Below are 14,487 nucleotides of genomic sequence, written 5' to 3' on the forward strand. Positions count from 1 at the left end.
GTCCCATAGGGCGCCCTTGCCCTTAAAATCAAAGGAATCTAGAGAAATAGAGAGAAACATATGGGGTGGCTTGTTTTCTTGAAAGTTGGTGAACAAAAATAGTAATAGTATGCTGTCTGTCTTTGTGGGTGTTGGCAGAGAAAAAGAGCTGGATTTCCAAAGGAAATAATTTGAGGGAGAACTATCTGAGGGTTTTAAACTTATTTTCTTTTCTACAAGCCGTTGTGCCACTTGTGCACATTACTTAATATCTGTTGGAATGAAACTTCAGCTTGCAGAGTTGAACCAGAAGTAGACAGGCTGCAATAGCCCTGCAAAGGAGCTGCGTGAGAGTTTTCTTCTAGGAAACATCTTTGCTTTAGAGCCTTCAGTGTGGCTTCAGAGTTTCAGAGCTTGCATCTGTGTATGAACACAGTCTTGTGTAGCTGTCTTGCGTAAAAGTCTCTTGCTGCTTCACTGAGGAGAGGATTCCTTCCCTTCTGCAGAGCACAGCAGTGCAAGATCTCCTGTTCAGGCACTGCTACACGAAACTCTGTAGTGAGATTCTTCAGAATCTCTGAGCATTTGGAGGTGAAAAAACATTAGGAATTCATCACTTCTGTTGCTTTGATTCATTCTTAGTAAGTGGTGTTTTCTGAGGCCTGTGAAAGGTCAATGTTTATTTTATGTAGCATTTTGGGAAGCCCTCCTAAGGGAAGCAAATGTCAAAATTCTGTCGGTGAAAGTGTGAAACTGAAAGACTTTACAGTCGTGAAGGTGCATAGATCAGAATTCATTCTGCTGATCAGCAGTAAACGCCTAATGGCTTTGCAGAAATCTTTTCCTGGCTAGAGATGTCTGATTAACTTTGTTATAGATGATGATAAAAGCAAACACCCAAGGTTGCTGGGAATTAGTAAGCTGTCAGCGTGTTTTAAGTCTGAAGAAGATATATTGAAGTCTAGCTCTCTGCACTGCTGCACTGTTAATTTCTGGTTTATTAAGACTTTTTTTTAAAAAAACCCCACAGTTACAGCAGTGCTGTGATGCCTCTGTAGCAGTAGGTTTGAGGTAGTTCTTTCAGACAGTGTGTGAAGAGTAATTTATCCTGGATTTTAGGGCACATAACACACTTGCTAACCAAGAACAGGCAGAAAGGTAATTCTTTGCTTTTTCTCTTTACTTACCCACTCTAAATGTGCTAGGAGCAGGCATAACAGTGGATTATCTTCCCTTTGACAGCTTGTGCCATGGAGCAGTTGATATAATGCAGAATCAGTGATATTAAGGAAGCTGCTGTGTTCAGAGGCAGCAATGCTTGCAAGTGCTACAAAGAAGGAAACCCAATTATTTATTTTCTGTTTCAGAGGCAAATATTTGGGATTCTGTTCAGCAGTTTGGGTTGAATTGGGAGCTGTGCATTTGTAAGGGTGTCTTTTCCCTGGGAAACTAAAAGGAATGTTAAAATTGATGGAGTTAGACTTGGATGTTGCAGCTCAGGATGCAGTAGTTGAGTGCCTCTCTATTCAATGCACTGCTGGTGAGATCACCTATATTCACAAAATGGATGCATTTATCTCTCCTCTGTGCTCAATGGTACTGAAACCAACCTAAGACTGTTCTTGTTATGCTTGAGTGTGTGAAAAAGCTGTAACAGACATCCTGGAACTTCTTCCACTGTCTGTGAAATCACAAAAATGACATTGCCACTGCTTGTATTTGGAGGTGAGCTGAAGTTATAAGAAAGCTGTCACCTTTTCTTATGAAAATGTGAACTATCAAATAGTCCTTGATAGGGTTTTAGGGAAAGCACTTGATTTCTTAGGAAATGACTGTTGGGACTGTGCTTTTATTTTCAATGGCTCAAATGTTCCTTTGAGTGAAATGTAGTTTCTCCATAATGTTTAATGGAGTGCAGTTTCAGCTGTAACGTGGTGTTATTACTGTTCATTCCTCAGGCTAAAATTTGAGAGGTTTGGTTTTGCACCTCTGAGCAGGTGGGAAGTTCAGAATGTCATGGCAGGTTGGTTTTGAGTCTCTTGTCCCCTTGCATGCTATGAAGTCTAATTTTGTTTTGAATCTTGCAGCTTTTTCTTGATGTGATGTTTAAGAGCAGATTGTAAATAGTTTCCAAACAAAGCTGTGTGGTTCCTAAGCCTCTGGTGGTGTGGATCAACAGGATTCCTCCTTCCCTTCTTTCCTCCTGTGCACCAAAACCCAGCTGTGTGTAGTGCTTTGCATTGAAAGGGATTTTGTGTTTTTTTGACTTGTTTTGAGTGCAGTGAAAGTCAGGTCTCACTTTCTGCTCTATCTGTGTGTATTTCACCAAACACCATATCCAACAATTCCGGTGGCATTTGGTGGATTATGGATCCTTCTCAGATGAGTGGCATTTCCTCTGTGCTATGAGAGGTTTAGGCTTGGAAAGAGGATTCTCTAAACATGGTGCTTTGCCCATCTCTTGTGCTCTTTTAGCTGGAATAAAAAGCATGCTTTGAAATGAACCTGATTAGTTTATACCCTGTGTTTTGCTGTGCACTAACATTGCTGGTTTTCTGCAGTGGTGAATGGTTTTAGCTGACAGCTTTGGAGATGGGCTTAAAGCACTCAATAAAATTGCCTCCTTGTTAAATGAATGCTGGGGGGAGCAGTAAAATGTTGAAAATAAGGATTGTTAAGGAAATCATTATGTGAAAGAAGAGGTTTCCTTACCCCTTACCCTTTGATTTCTAAAAGGGAAACCTGTTGCATTCTAATGCTCTGCTGGCATATTACTTCTACTGGAATTGGTATAATAATATCTTAAATGTGGGGATTTTTTCTGTTTAAGTTGCTACCTTTCTTTCTCATATCATGGTTATCTGTGTTTTATGTTGTGAGACTCAGGTCATCCCTGCCTAGAGAGTTTTTATCTGTTAAGTTTTTTGGAACTGTCACGTTATTCGGCTGCTTTAATTGAAGCTCATCCTGATGCTCTGGCAGGCTGCATCAGCATGTTCTTGGGTTCTTCCAGAGTGTCAGCTTTTAATCAAACACTTGTGCTACTTATATAGCTGTCTTTGATTTCACAGAAACAAAAGTAGCAATTTTTTTTTTCCCCAGAAAAATAATCTGGGACAAGTAACAAGCCACTTGCTAAGAAAAATCAAGGAGTGTAGGAAGAAGTTTGTGCAGAAAGTTTCTCCTAGCTCAGGAGAAACACCAGCTCTTTTGTATTCCTGACTGGATCTCCCTGGTCTTCTGTGCCAAGTAGCTGCAGTAATAAAGCCCTGACTCCTGTGCCCCTCACTTGAGGACTCGTTGCTTCTCTATTATTTCACTCCAGAATTTCTTCCTCCACCCCTCAGTGAGGAGAAGAGTATCAAAATAGCCGAGAGTTTTGGGAATCTTGGAGGAAGCTGGATGTGTGGTGTAAATAAAGCTGTTTCAAAGCAGTTCTTACACAATCCATTTGGTATTTGCAAGCCAAGAGCATCCTTTAATTTTCTGTACAGAGTGAAGTTAATACAGACAGGTGGGTTTTTCTTCAAGTGTATTACGTAAGCTAAACATGCATGAGGATTAGTCAGCTGTATTTTCTATAAATGTTCTCCTGAAACAAAGTTGATTTTTTATTACTCTTATGCTACAGCTGTTATAATAGCAGGGTAGTCCTGCTGGTGCTGGAGGGGGATGTGTGGAGTGGAATAGTTAAAAAAATGAGTTAACCTGATATGTAGGGTACCAGATCCTTTCATCTCTTGGTGGGTGGAGGTGGGGAGAACAGGAGGAGGCCACAGCAGCCAGGAATAGCCTTCCCCTCCAAACCAGAAGAATGACCAGTTCTGTTCCAGAACACCAGGGAATAATTAAGGTCACCCTGGAGAAGCTCAGCTACTGCACATGTGACTTCTTGTGGTGTTTCCAGTAGATAAGGTTCTACTTAATTTGTATACCCTGGGAAGGAGGAAAGTAGATTCTGGCTTATCTGATCTGCAGTAGGTGCCTCTGAAAGCTTTTTTTGGTTTATTTTTTGTGGTGTATGTAACCTTTTACTGTGTGCTCAGCTAATGCATGGGGCTGGGTGGGTGGATGTGAACATAAAAGTTCTGTGAGTGTACCTTGAGGGCTTTAGGGTGGCTTACTGCTGGGTTCCTGATGGTAGGAGCAACTTTTGAAAGGTAGCTAAAAAAAGTAATTAAAAGGAACTCCTAATCATGAGCCAGTGATTCAAATCAGCCTTTTATCTGAAAAAATCTGGGGTCATGGCACAGGTCAGGCCAGGCATTTCACTGAATCACTGCAGCCCCTTTGAAGGCTGAAAGACAGTACAGGGAGCAGTAAACAAAGCAAGGAGTACTAAAATTGGGTACTGGGGAAAAGGCTTGTGGTGAGCACACAGGGCTGATCACTGTGCCAACGAATGTTCCAAAAGTGCTGCAGAAGGGAATGCTTCCTGGAGTGTTTTATGATAGTAAAATGACTTCACAAATGCAAGTTGTAAGAACAAACACTTGTCTCAGAAGCAAAGGAAAAAAAAACACCCCCAAACTGATTATAGCCACAATTAATGACTCCAACATACCTTTCTTATGGATAATCAAGTTCACAGATGCAAAAACATTGCTTTTAATTGGGTGAAGAGATGAGATTATTTGGGACTTTGGAACTTGTTGGTTTGGATTTTCTTGCTCTGCAGGAAGACTGGCTTTGTTGAGCTGTATGACTGGTAGTGATTAGGAAGCATTTATGCCTATGGAGATGTCTTAGCCAGCAGAGTCTGAGGTGGGACGGTGTCTTTCACTCAGGACTTATTCCCAGGTTGCAAAAACCAGAGGTCTTGGATCAGTGGTTTTTTGTTAATCGAAGGATGGAAGCCCTTTGGTTATCCATGAGTTGCTTATTGCTGTAGCCTTTCTACTTAATTCTACTTCAGATTTGTGTTTGTAACTACTTAAAACATTTTCCTTCAGAAAGAAAGGAAAATCTGATGGGAATTAATCTAGCACGTGAGCCTGCTGAGAGAAGGAAGAGAGAACAGGCTGTTTAAGCTCTTTGGTGGATTTGGCAGAAAGTGCATGAGACCTGAGTGGCTTGGATCTCCCTTGCTGTGTGCGTGGGGAAAGTTTGAACTCTAAAGATGTTGAAACACAGTGGAGAGGCCTGGATTTTCCAGACTAACTCAAACAGGGGTGTCATGGATCGACTGGATCAAGTCTTTGGGTTTGGGATGGAACAGGTGACTGGCAGCTCTGTGTTCTGTCACTCTGTGGTCAGAAAGCAGCTGTACATTTTTCCAAAGGTGGAGTGGGGAAGGGGAACCTTCTGGTCAGTCAGCGCTTGTTGAGCACCTGGGGATGAAGGCAACAAGGATGAGACAGTATAAATAAAACAGTATCCTCCTTCCAGCCTCCAAGAAACCTCGGCATTGAAGATGTTCCTTGCAATCTGCTGTAGAGATCTGTGAAGCCCTGATTGTTGAAGGAGCAGCTGTGTGTTCACTGCCAGAACTCCCTGACAGGAAGGGGATTAGCAAAGCTCTGGTGCTGGAGCTGCTTCTGGGACACACACTGGTGCATGCAATCAGCTGGAGACAAGCTGAGACCTAAATTCCTATTGAGTTAATATCTGTGACACTGATAGAGCACCAGAGCACACAGTTCAAAGGAGGGAATGAACCAGGAGTATCCCGTTGGCACACAAGTACTCCTTAGCTTTGCTTTTGCTATTTGGCAACTCTTCCCCATGAGATTGAGTTTGAGAATAACTTCACTGTTCTGTTTCACTGAAATGTTCAGATAACTGGCAGACAGCAACTGCTTGTTTTCTGAAGCTGTGATGCAGAAAAATGTGTTTGAAATAATTCTTGCCTTCTTTTTTAAAAAAAAGGAAATCCGTAGCCATTCTTTTGCTGAAATATTACTAGACACAAAATGAATTGTTGAGGTTGATACAAGGGAAAAGGGCGTAAAGACTATGAAGTACTGGCAGTGATATTATATAAAGAGACAAAAATACTCTTTATTTTGTTGTCAGCTTTGTGTATGTTGAAGCTTTCTGTTTGTGTTTTGCTATAAACATGTGACTTTTTCTCTTTTAATGTGTGTTCAAGGGAGGGAGTGCTGGATGCTTCAACAGCAGAGGGTTTTCTGGTTAGTCAGGACTGTAGTGTGGAGCTGTGAAAAGCTCTGGGACTGGGTGTTGCAAAGGTGAATGATGTATCTTCAGCCTTCACATGTGCTGGATGTCATGAAAGCTGTAGACTTGCAGTGCTTCCAAGGGAATCTCTCCTGCTCTCTGCTGTTTTCCATGTTGCTGATACAGGTGCTTCTGTGGCTTTGCAGTGGGCTGGAGAGTGAGGAATGTGGTTTTCAAACTGAACTTAAATCATAAATCTAGTTTTGTTTCCCCTTCCTGTGAACCAAGGAGAGAAGTAGTGGGAACAAATTAATAAATGAAAGGTGAGATTGCTGCTTTTGGCAGCAGTGTGGGACCACACTGGTTCAGGGAAGGTGAAAACAGAGTGTAAGCACAAACTGAATTTTGCTATGTGTGGAGTATGTTCTACAGGATTCTGCCAAATATGGGATCAGAATGTACTTACAAGGGAAGATTTACTCAAGTCTGACTTTGCTTCTGCAGCTTTATTGTCTAGTGAGCAGAGATGTGCTGTTTGACTCACTAAAACTATGGAAACAACTGAACTGCAGCATCTCCTGTGTTTATAGCCAAATCTGTCATTTGGGATGGGTTTCATCCAAAGATGACAAGGTGTGCTGTAGATCTGTTAGTAATAGACAAGGAAAGCAAAGTAAAATTATTTTTTTTGTCTGGGGGAAATATTACCAGTGAAAATCAGGAGTTGTTCAGTTTTAGTCTTTGGGGAGGTAGTTTGCATAGGTATGCAGAAGTATTTAAGTTTATGATGGCATTTTGATAGCATTGTAAAAAAAAAAAAAAATCAGCTACATGCAACACCTTCAATATCAGCTAGTAGATACCTTAGTTCTAAGGATGACTTCTTTGAGTTGAAGTCAAACTTTCCAAGGTGCAGGTCAGGATTTGGAGCTGTTGTGCCAAGTAACAGAACTGTCATTTACTCTTTACTGCTGTCTAGGCTGGATTTTTTTTAAAAAACAAAGCCAAAATAAACATAAACCAAAAAAGCTTGTGTAACAAGCCTTCTGACAAATAGTTCAAAGCTTGTTGCTAATCTCTGAAGTAGACAAGTCCTTGTAGTAGTACAAGTAGTACAAGACTTGTAGAAAGTAGGAACTTGCCACAGTGGACTGTGGGAGAGAGCATGTGTGGTCTTGCTCTCCAGACAGCCCTGAATCCAGGAGGAGGAGAGGCTTTCATTACACATCCCAGCCATGGGAAAAGCTTAATTGGAGTTTGCAGCTCATTGTATACCAAACTCTTCAAGTGTTTGATGTAAATCTGTAGGAAACTGGCTTTGGTAATTATGGTGCCCATAGCCCATGCCAGCACCACTCCCTTATTTGCAAGGAATAGTGCTATCAACTGAGATAATTATCCCAGGAGGTTTCATGATGCAGCTTGTCCCAGTGCTGCTGTCACTGAGAAGCATTTGGGAAAGTACAGGACTGCTCCTTCCACATGTTGGTCCGATGAACATCTGAAGAACTTCTAAAGTGCCCCACAGATCTGTGTGTGGGCAGGGTGCTCTCAGAAATTACTGTTCTGTTGCTGTAAAGTTGGTTTTTTTCCTAGTTTATTTATTAGTTGGAAATAACATTTGTTCCAGGGGTTTTGGTGGGTGAAGGAGAGTTCCAGCTGCGTTGGTCTGATGAACATCTGAAGAACTTCCAAAGTGCCCCACAGATCTGTGTGTGGGCAGGGTGCTCTCAGAAATTACTGTTCTGTTGCTGTAAAGTTGTTTTTTTTCCTAGTTTATTTATTAGTTGGAAATAACATTTGTTCCAGGGGTTTTGGTGGGTGAAGGAGAGTTCCAGCTGCAGGTTCTTTTGGTAGTACTGGCCTTCTTGAGAAGCAAAAAGCTGTGTGCTTGTGTGCTGGTCCCCAAGCTGATCCTGGAGCTATTGGAAGAGTGCAAAGGAGAAGGGAAATGGCTCCTGCTTGTGGAGTGGCTTTGTGAGAGGAAGTGTTTGGTGATGGGGAATTCGTGTCCTCAATCCTTGTCCCTTCTCCACACCTGATTCCATCCTGTTGCTGCTCAGAAGGAGACACTTGGTGCCTGCCCAGGCTCTGCTCAGTGGAAGAAAGGAGAGCGATGGAGAGGAGAGGGCAGGGCAGGTTTTGTTGTTCTTCGTGCCTGTGCTTAGAAAAGCTGATTCAGCAAGGTGTGGGCAGCTATTCCTCCTCCAGGGTGCTGAATCCAGCTGTGTCCTGTGGGCCAGCTCCTGTTGGGAAGGAAGGCAGGGACAGGCAAGGCTGTGGAGCTGCTCAGGAGCAGGGCATGGAGGGTGGGAGGGAGCTGCCGTGGCTGGCAGGATCCCAGGGCACCACTGCCAGGTCACTGGGCATGGAGCTTGTTCAGGGCAGGGAAGCAAAGGTGTGGCTGCAGTGCCATGGGGAGGGTTAGTTTGTGGGGAGCAACTTGAGAGGCCTGGCCTAGGAAAAGTGGAGGTGTCTGCTGGTTGTGGAAAGAGGCAACTTCTCACACCCTCCTTTTTTTTCCCCCTTTTAAAACATGTATGTGTCCCTGGGAATTGTCCCAGCTCTTTATACAATGTTGGATCAAAATCAAACTTGAAAGTCTATGAAATCATAAAACTACCACTCAGTTCTTCCTGCCTTTTGTGGAAAGGAAGTATAGAAATGTGCATAAGGAAAACCTTCCTGAGAATTTATCAGTGCTAATCAGGGTGAATGAGTTCAACTTGGTGCCTGCCCAGGCTCTGCTCAGTGGAAGAAAGGAGAGCGATGGAGAGGAGAGGGCAGGGCAGGTTTTGTTGTTCTTCGTGCCTGTGCTTAGAAAAGCTGACTGAGCAAGGTGTGGGCAGCTATTCCTCCTCCAGGGTGCTGAATCCAGCTGTGTCCTGTGGGCCAGCTCCTGTTGGGAAGGAAGGCAGGGACAGGCAAGGCTGTGGAGCTGCTCAGGAGCAGGGCATGGAGGGTGGGAGGGAGCTGCCGTGGCTGGCAGGATCCCAGGGCACCACTGCCAGGTCACTGGGCATGGAGCTTGTTCAGGGCAGGGAAGCAAAGGTGTGGCTGCAGTGCCATGGGGAGGGTTAGTTTGTGGGGAGCAACTTGAGAGGCCTGGCCTAGGAAAAGTGGAGGTGTCTGCTGGTTGTGGAAAGAGGCAACTTCTCACACCCTCCTTTTTTTCCCCCCTTTTAAAACATGTATGTGTCCCTGGGAATTGTCCCAGCTCTTTATACAATGTTGGATCAAAATCAAACTTGAAAGTCTATGAAATCATAAAACTACCACTCAGTTCTTCCTGCCTTTTGTGGAAAGGAAGTATAGAAATGTGCATAAGGAAAACCTTCCTGAGAATTTATCAGTGCTAATCAGGGTGAATGAGTTCAGTGTTAACTTTGCTTGTATTTCCTTCTTATTTGAAGACTACAAGAGGTCTTTTAACCTTGAGCTTCTTTATTTATGTATATCCTGAGAATTTATCAGGGTGCTAATCAGGGTGAACGAGTTCAGTGTTCACTTTGCTTGTATTTCCTTCTTATTTGAAGACTACAAGAGGTCTTTTAACCTTGAGCTTCTTTATTTATGTATTTTAAAAGTAATTAAACCCCACAGAGACCTGAATTGAAATGGAGTGGACTTCCTCAGTTAAAATTATGTTCTGAAAATGAGGGAAAACCCTCCTTGCCTGGTTTCAACTTCCAGTGGAACTGCTTTAATTCAGTACTGTTTAGCAGTTACACAAGTATAAGAAAAATCCATAATTAGAGGATATAAAGCTAGCAATGGTAATCTATAGTAGTTATGTATTATTTCTAAGGGAATTGTTACTTTTTTAGGTTTCCAGATAAAAATACTTGTAGAAAGAATGTTGTCTTCAACAAGTTAAAACTTGCTGGCATATTCCTGGTATTAGTGTTATTGAAAGAAAGCATGTGCATATACCCAGGGAGATTCAAGTGCAGAATCGAATAACTCCTATTTGAAGCTGGTATTTAAGCTGCCTGTGGAACATTTTGATGTATCTTTCTAGAGATTGGTCTCGTGATGAGGATCCACAGGCTGAACTTCTCTGGAGTAGAGTTTATAACAAATTTCCAAGGTGCAAGTAGGCCTGGCATGAAACAGTAGTGATTTATTCCTGTTGGTTTTGTGCTGTGTTAGGGACTCTCCTTTAATATTCCAGAAGGACTCAGTAGTCTTCCCTATGAAAATGGGAGTGTGAGAGGACAAGTTCAGCTGGAAATCTCTCAACTCTCCATGTGGCTTTAGCATCTTGTATTAAATGTGCATTTTTAAAATATCTGGGTTTTAGGTTCTAGAGCAGTGAGATTTGAGATAATTTTTATCTTAAATCTATTTCTGGCTTGTGCTCAGTCATTCAGCAGTCCTGCCTTTGGGATTCCTAGAAGGATAGGAGGCTCTCCAAGTGCATTCTGTTGTTACACAAATAGTTACACAGACAGGATGTAATGATACAAAAAAAAATATTCTGGGTTAGTGCATTGCTGCCTCTTTCCTTTTTATATTCTTTTTCTGCCTGCAGTGTTAACCTGTAATCATAAAGACTGTAGGAGAGGGATACGTGAGATCAGTGTAGAACAGACCTCACCTGTAAGACAGAAGAGATTTATCAGCGGAATAACAACTGTAGTCTCTTGGGCAAAAGTCTGAAATCTCTGAGGATCAGACATGGAAGATTCAGTAAAGCCCTGAAACCTCTTCCAGCTGAGAGTTGGCAGGAATGGTGGTGAAAAGCCTCTACCTGACCTAAATCTTGGGGTGAGGTGATGGTGAATTCCTTCCTTGTGCATTGCAGAGAAATTTCCAGTTGATCCCTTCCCTGGGGAAGGAGCTCTGTCCCCTTGAGGCTTCAGACTTCTCTGAATAATTAATCCATTGGGTCTGTGTCCTCAGGGAGAGATGAAAGAACTGTCGAGGGCTCCTGTGTTACACCTGATAAAGAAAGTCATTAGTGAGGCTTCACATAGTCACATAAATTAAAAACACATGCATCCTCTTTCCTTAATAATTAATAGATGAAACCTTTAGGATTAAAGTTTTGTAAAAAATGGGGGAGACACAATTAGAAAAGCATTCTATATGAGTAATATTAATTTCTCATAGTTTTGCTTGCCCCTAAATTACTTTGGTTTTCCATGTTGCCCGTTTTTCCTCCAATCCTGCATGAGGTGTGGGCAGACGGGTGATAGGGTAAAAACATTTTAGAATCCTCATGTTCTGAAGTTAAGGTGAAGATGTAGAGTTTGTTCTTCTACATTCCTTTGTTTTTAGAGGTGAAGAAGTGTCTGTGGCTGAAAAACTGAGTATTTCATTTGTAGTTAATTACCTTTTAAATGAGAATAAAATTTCAACCATTGGTAGGTAAAGAATGTTTGCTCAATTCAGGAAGCAAAACTTAGCCTGATTGTTACTTTTTTTTTGTTTTGCCCCATGCATTTGATGATACCAGAATATTGTGGCCAAATCACCTCTCTCTCCTTTGCTGCTTTCCAAACTGGTGTTTTTTTATGCTAAACTTTATTCCTTTATTTCCAGGTACAATGGATCCCTCCCTAATGGTGACAGGGGGCGCAGGAAAAGCAGATTTGCCCTTTATAAACGATCTAGAGCAAGTGGAGTTAAACCCAGCACTGTCCATGTCATCTCTACTCCTCAAACATCAAAGGTAGGTGACACTGGGAAATCCTGGGTTTGGATGATCCTCAGTGGAGAGCAACTCAGGTATTGCTGCTGATTTATCTTGCTGCCAGTTTGTTCTGTGCTTGTAGGATACTTTTGTTTAATGAAGAGGCTGCAGTGGATTTGCTTTCAAGGGTATATAGCTTTAATCCAGTTACCTGTTTAAAATAGTCTGTAAGCTCAGGTGTGAGATAATCTGACCTTCCTGCCCCTGTTCAGAAAGCTGGCTGTCAGTGCTGACTGTTTTATCTGAGCCATAGAGTACATGGGATAAAAACACAAAAAGTGTTTTAGTTTCTTTCTCACTGGAGTGATATTTCTTTCCTCTTTGGGAACATAACTGACATGCTATAAAAAAATCTTCTGATCCCTTTGGGCCTTTTATTTTTCTTGCTAATAATGGTACTGTACAAATTTTTACCTGAAGTTTAGTGTGGGTGAAGGAGGAAAAGCAGCAAAGTTAATATATTAACATAGTAACATATTAGTGTATAGAACTGTCCAGGTCAAAATTCTGGTGGTGGAAGGTATTTCAGGCTGCAAAAGCTCTTCCTATCTTGCTTCTCAAAGCCTTTTTCTTAGAAGCAAGAAGTGAGTAGAGCTCATGCTAAACTGGAGGGGGAGTTCTGTGGTGGCACTCACACAAGAGGATGGTTTGTATGAATTGCACCTCACTGAAATACCTCTTGGGACAGAGAGAGAGAGAACCTACACCGTGCTCAGAAATGTGTTGTCTGACTTGGACCACGAGAAGAATGTTGTTTAATACATAGTATGGGAGTGTTTTATTTTCTAATACACAGTATATGCCTGAACTTTTCAAAATACACAGTATCAGAGCTTGTTCTCTTTGAACACAGTATAGGGCTTGCCTGCTGCAGATAAATGTGGAGTCTTTTGGATTAAAAGTTACAGGAAATATTTGACAGTGTTCTTGTTATCGAAGCATTTGTGAGTTAAGTCTTCCTGATGAAATCAACCTTCAGAATAGAGCTGTAGTATGTCTTGGTAATTCTGGTTTGTTGCTTAAAATGTAGCAAATGGGAAAAAATGTGTTTTACGTAGTGGATGAAAATATACACGTTCTCACTGGATGATCTTAAGCATTTGGACTGCAGATAGTATTTCAGCATTCGAGTTGCAAAATATTTAAACACCTGGCAGACACCACAAGGAATCTGGTTAATGTTCATCTGTGGTGTTATTGTAGTGCAGATAAAATATGTGTGCTGTACAAATTAGTGCCCTTATAAAGATAGCAGAGGATCTGGGACATTAAAGCCTTTCCTCTGAGCATTTGGATTTGGATAGATGTGTCAAGTTGAATGTATTTTGCACTTTCTCTGAACCCTTAGAAAAGAGTTTTTGTGTATTTGTGCTGCTGTCTGGGGCAGGGCTGGTGGATGTGTGCCAGAACAGTGGTGCAGTGGCTCTCAGTGAGTGCTCTTCCCATGCACAGAAAGGACACTTACATTTTAAAGATGCTGTCATCAGCTTTTCTCTCACTCATCTTAGGCACTAGAGCCTGAATTGTTTTACTGAGAATTGTTTCTGCATGTAACTTGTGTAGATGCCTGAAGAAACACAGGCTAATAAAGAATGAGCTGCTTAGTTCTTGGAAAATAATGGGCAACTTGACCTCAAAAGTTGAGTTGTGCTCTCAGTCTTTCAGTCTTGTATTAAAGAAAGATAAACCAGCAGAAACTTGTGTTGCATAGGATGTTTACAAGTTTCCTGCCTTTACATAATTAATTTTAACTTTTCAGGTACCAATTTTCTGGTTTTTTTTCTACTTGTCTGTCGCTGTAAACTGAATCTGAGTAAAAAGACAAGTGTAGGGCACTGATGCTTTTTGGGTGGTGGATTTAGCAGAGGAGGGAGAAGTCCTGATTGCCTCCATTGGTTTTGTCTCTGACAAACAGAGGCTTGAATAAGGTGCATGGCTAGTTTTGTGCTGATTCCATTAATGCAGCAGCTCAAGAACTGTAGCTGTCACCAATTTTAAGTTTGTGTGTCAGCCTGAACACTGCAATAGATGGAAAGAGGATGCTTGTCATGTACTATTGTCCCTGCTGTGCAGGTGTCAAGGACAGCTGGAGTAGCAATGGCTTCAGTAGTAAATTTAGCTGAGCTAATTGCATATGAATCACTGCCTTTTGTTTTTTTGAGTGCTTGTTTTTTGCCACTCTGCCTTCTGAGGTGCTGAAGAAAATTCAGAAATATTTGACCTTTTGAGGGTATGGGTATATTTAGGGGAAAAGCAGTGCATAGGGTATTAAGTCTCAAGTTTTTTCAGAGTTGTTGTCATTGTTAAAATACAGAGGAATCTCTTCAACATTATGCACTGGACTTTAAAACCTGTTTTATTAACTGTGTGCTTATTCAGTGAATTTTGGGGTGTCCCCTATTGGATTATTTCCAGCATTGTCAAAATTGGTTTTACTTTAAGAAAGAGCTTAAAATTCTTCTGCTGTCCGAAGCTTGTCTGTGTGGACATGTCTGGAGTAGGGGTTTGGGGAATGGGGGACTGTGAGTCTTCATTAACTGAGTATGGATCTTAAGATTTTAATAATCCCCTTTGTTGAATTTAGAGAGTTTCTTTCAAAATCATCCATTACAGGAGAGGCCATTCCTTGCCTCTTGACCTGGGTCTTATGATGAAGAGGAAGGTTTATCAGTCATGATAACAGAATTTGTGAA

General features: G+C 41.7%; 1 protein-coding gene across 3 annotated transcripts in view; it reads left to right on the forward strand.

Annotated features, from left to right (window-relative positions):
* PELI2 (pellino E3 ubiquitin protein ligase family member 2) overlaps nucleotides 1-14,487 on the forward strand; it is a 68,253-nt gene that overhangs the window by 14,320 nt on the left and 39,446 nt on the right. For all 3 annotated transcript variants that reach the window (XM_041476761.1, XM_041476769.1, XM_041476776.1), the window contains exon 2: nucleotides 11,644-11,773. In XM_041476761.1, coding sequence (XP_041332695.1) covers nucleotides 11,644-11,773 — 130 coding nt within the window. The remainder of the gene's footprint in view (nucleotides 1-11,643; nucleotides 11,774-14,487) is intronic.

The sequence above is a fragment of the Pyrgilauda ruficollis genome, unplaced genomic scaffold (genome assembly GCF_017590135.1).
Source record: "Pyrgilauda ruficollis isolate IOZ18807 unplaced genomic scaffold, ASM1759013v1 scaffold110, whole genome shotgun sequence".
Taxonomy (NCBI): Eukaryota; Metazoa; Chordata; class Aves; order Passeriformes; family Passeridae; genus Pyrgilauda; species Pyrgilauda ruficollis.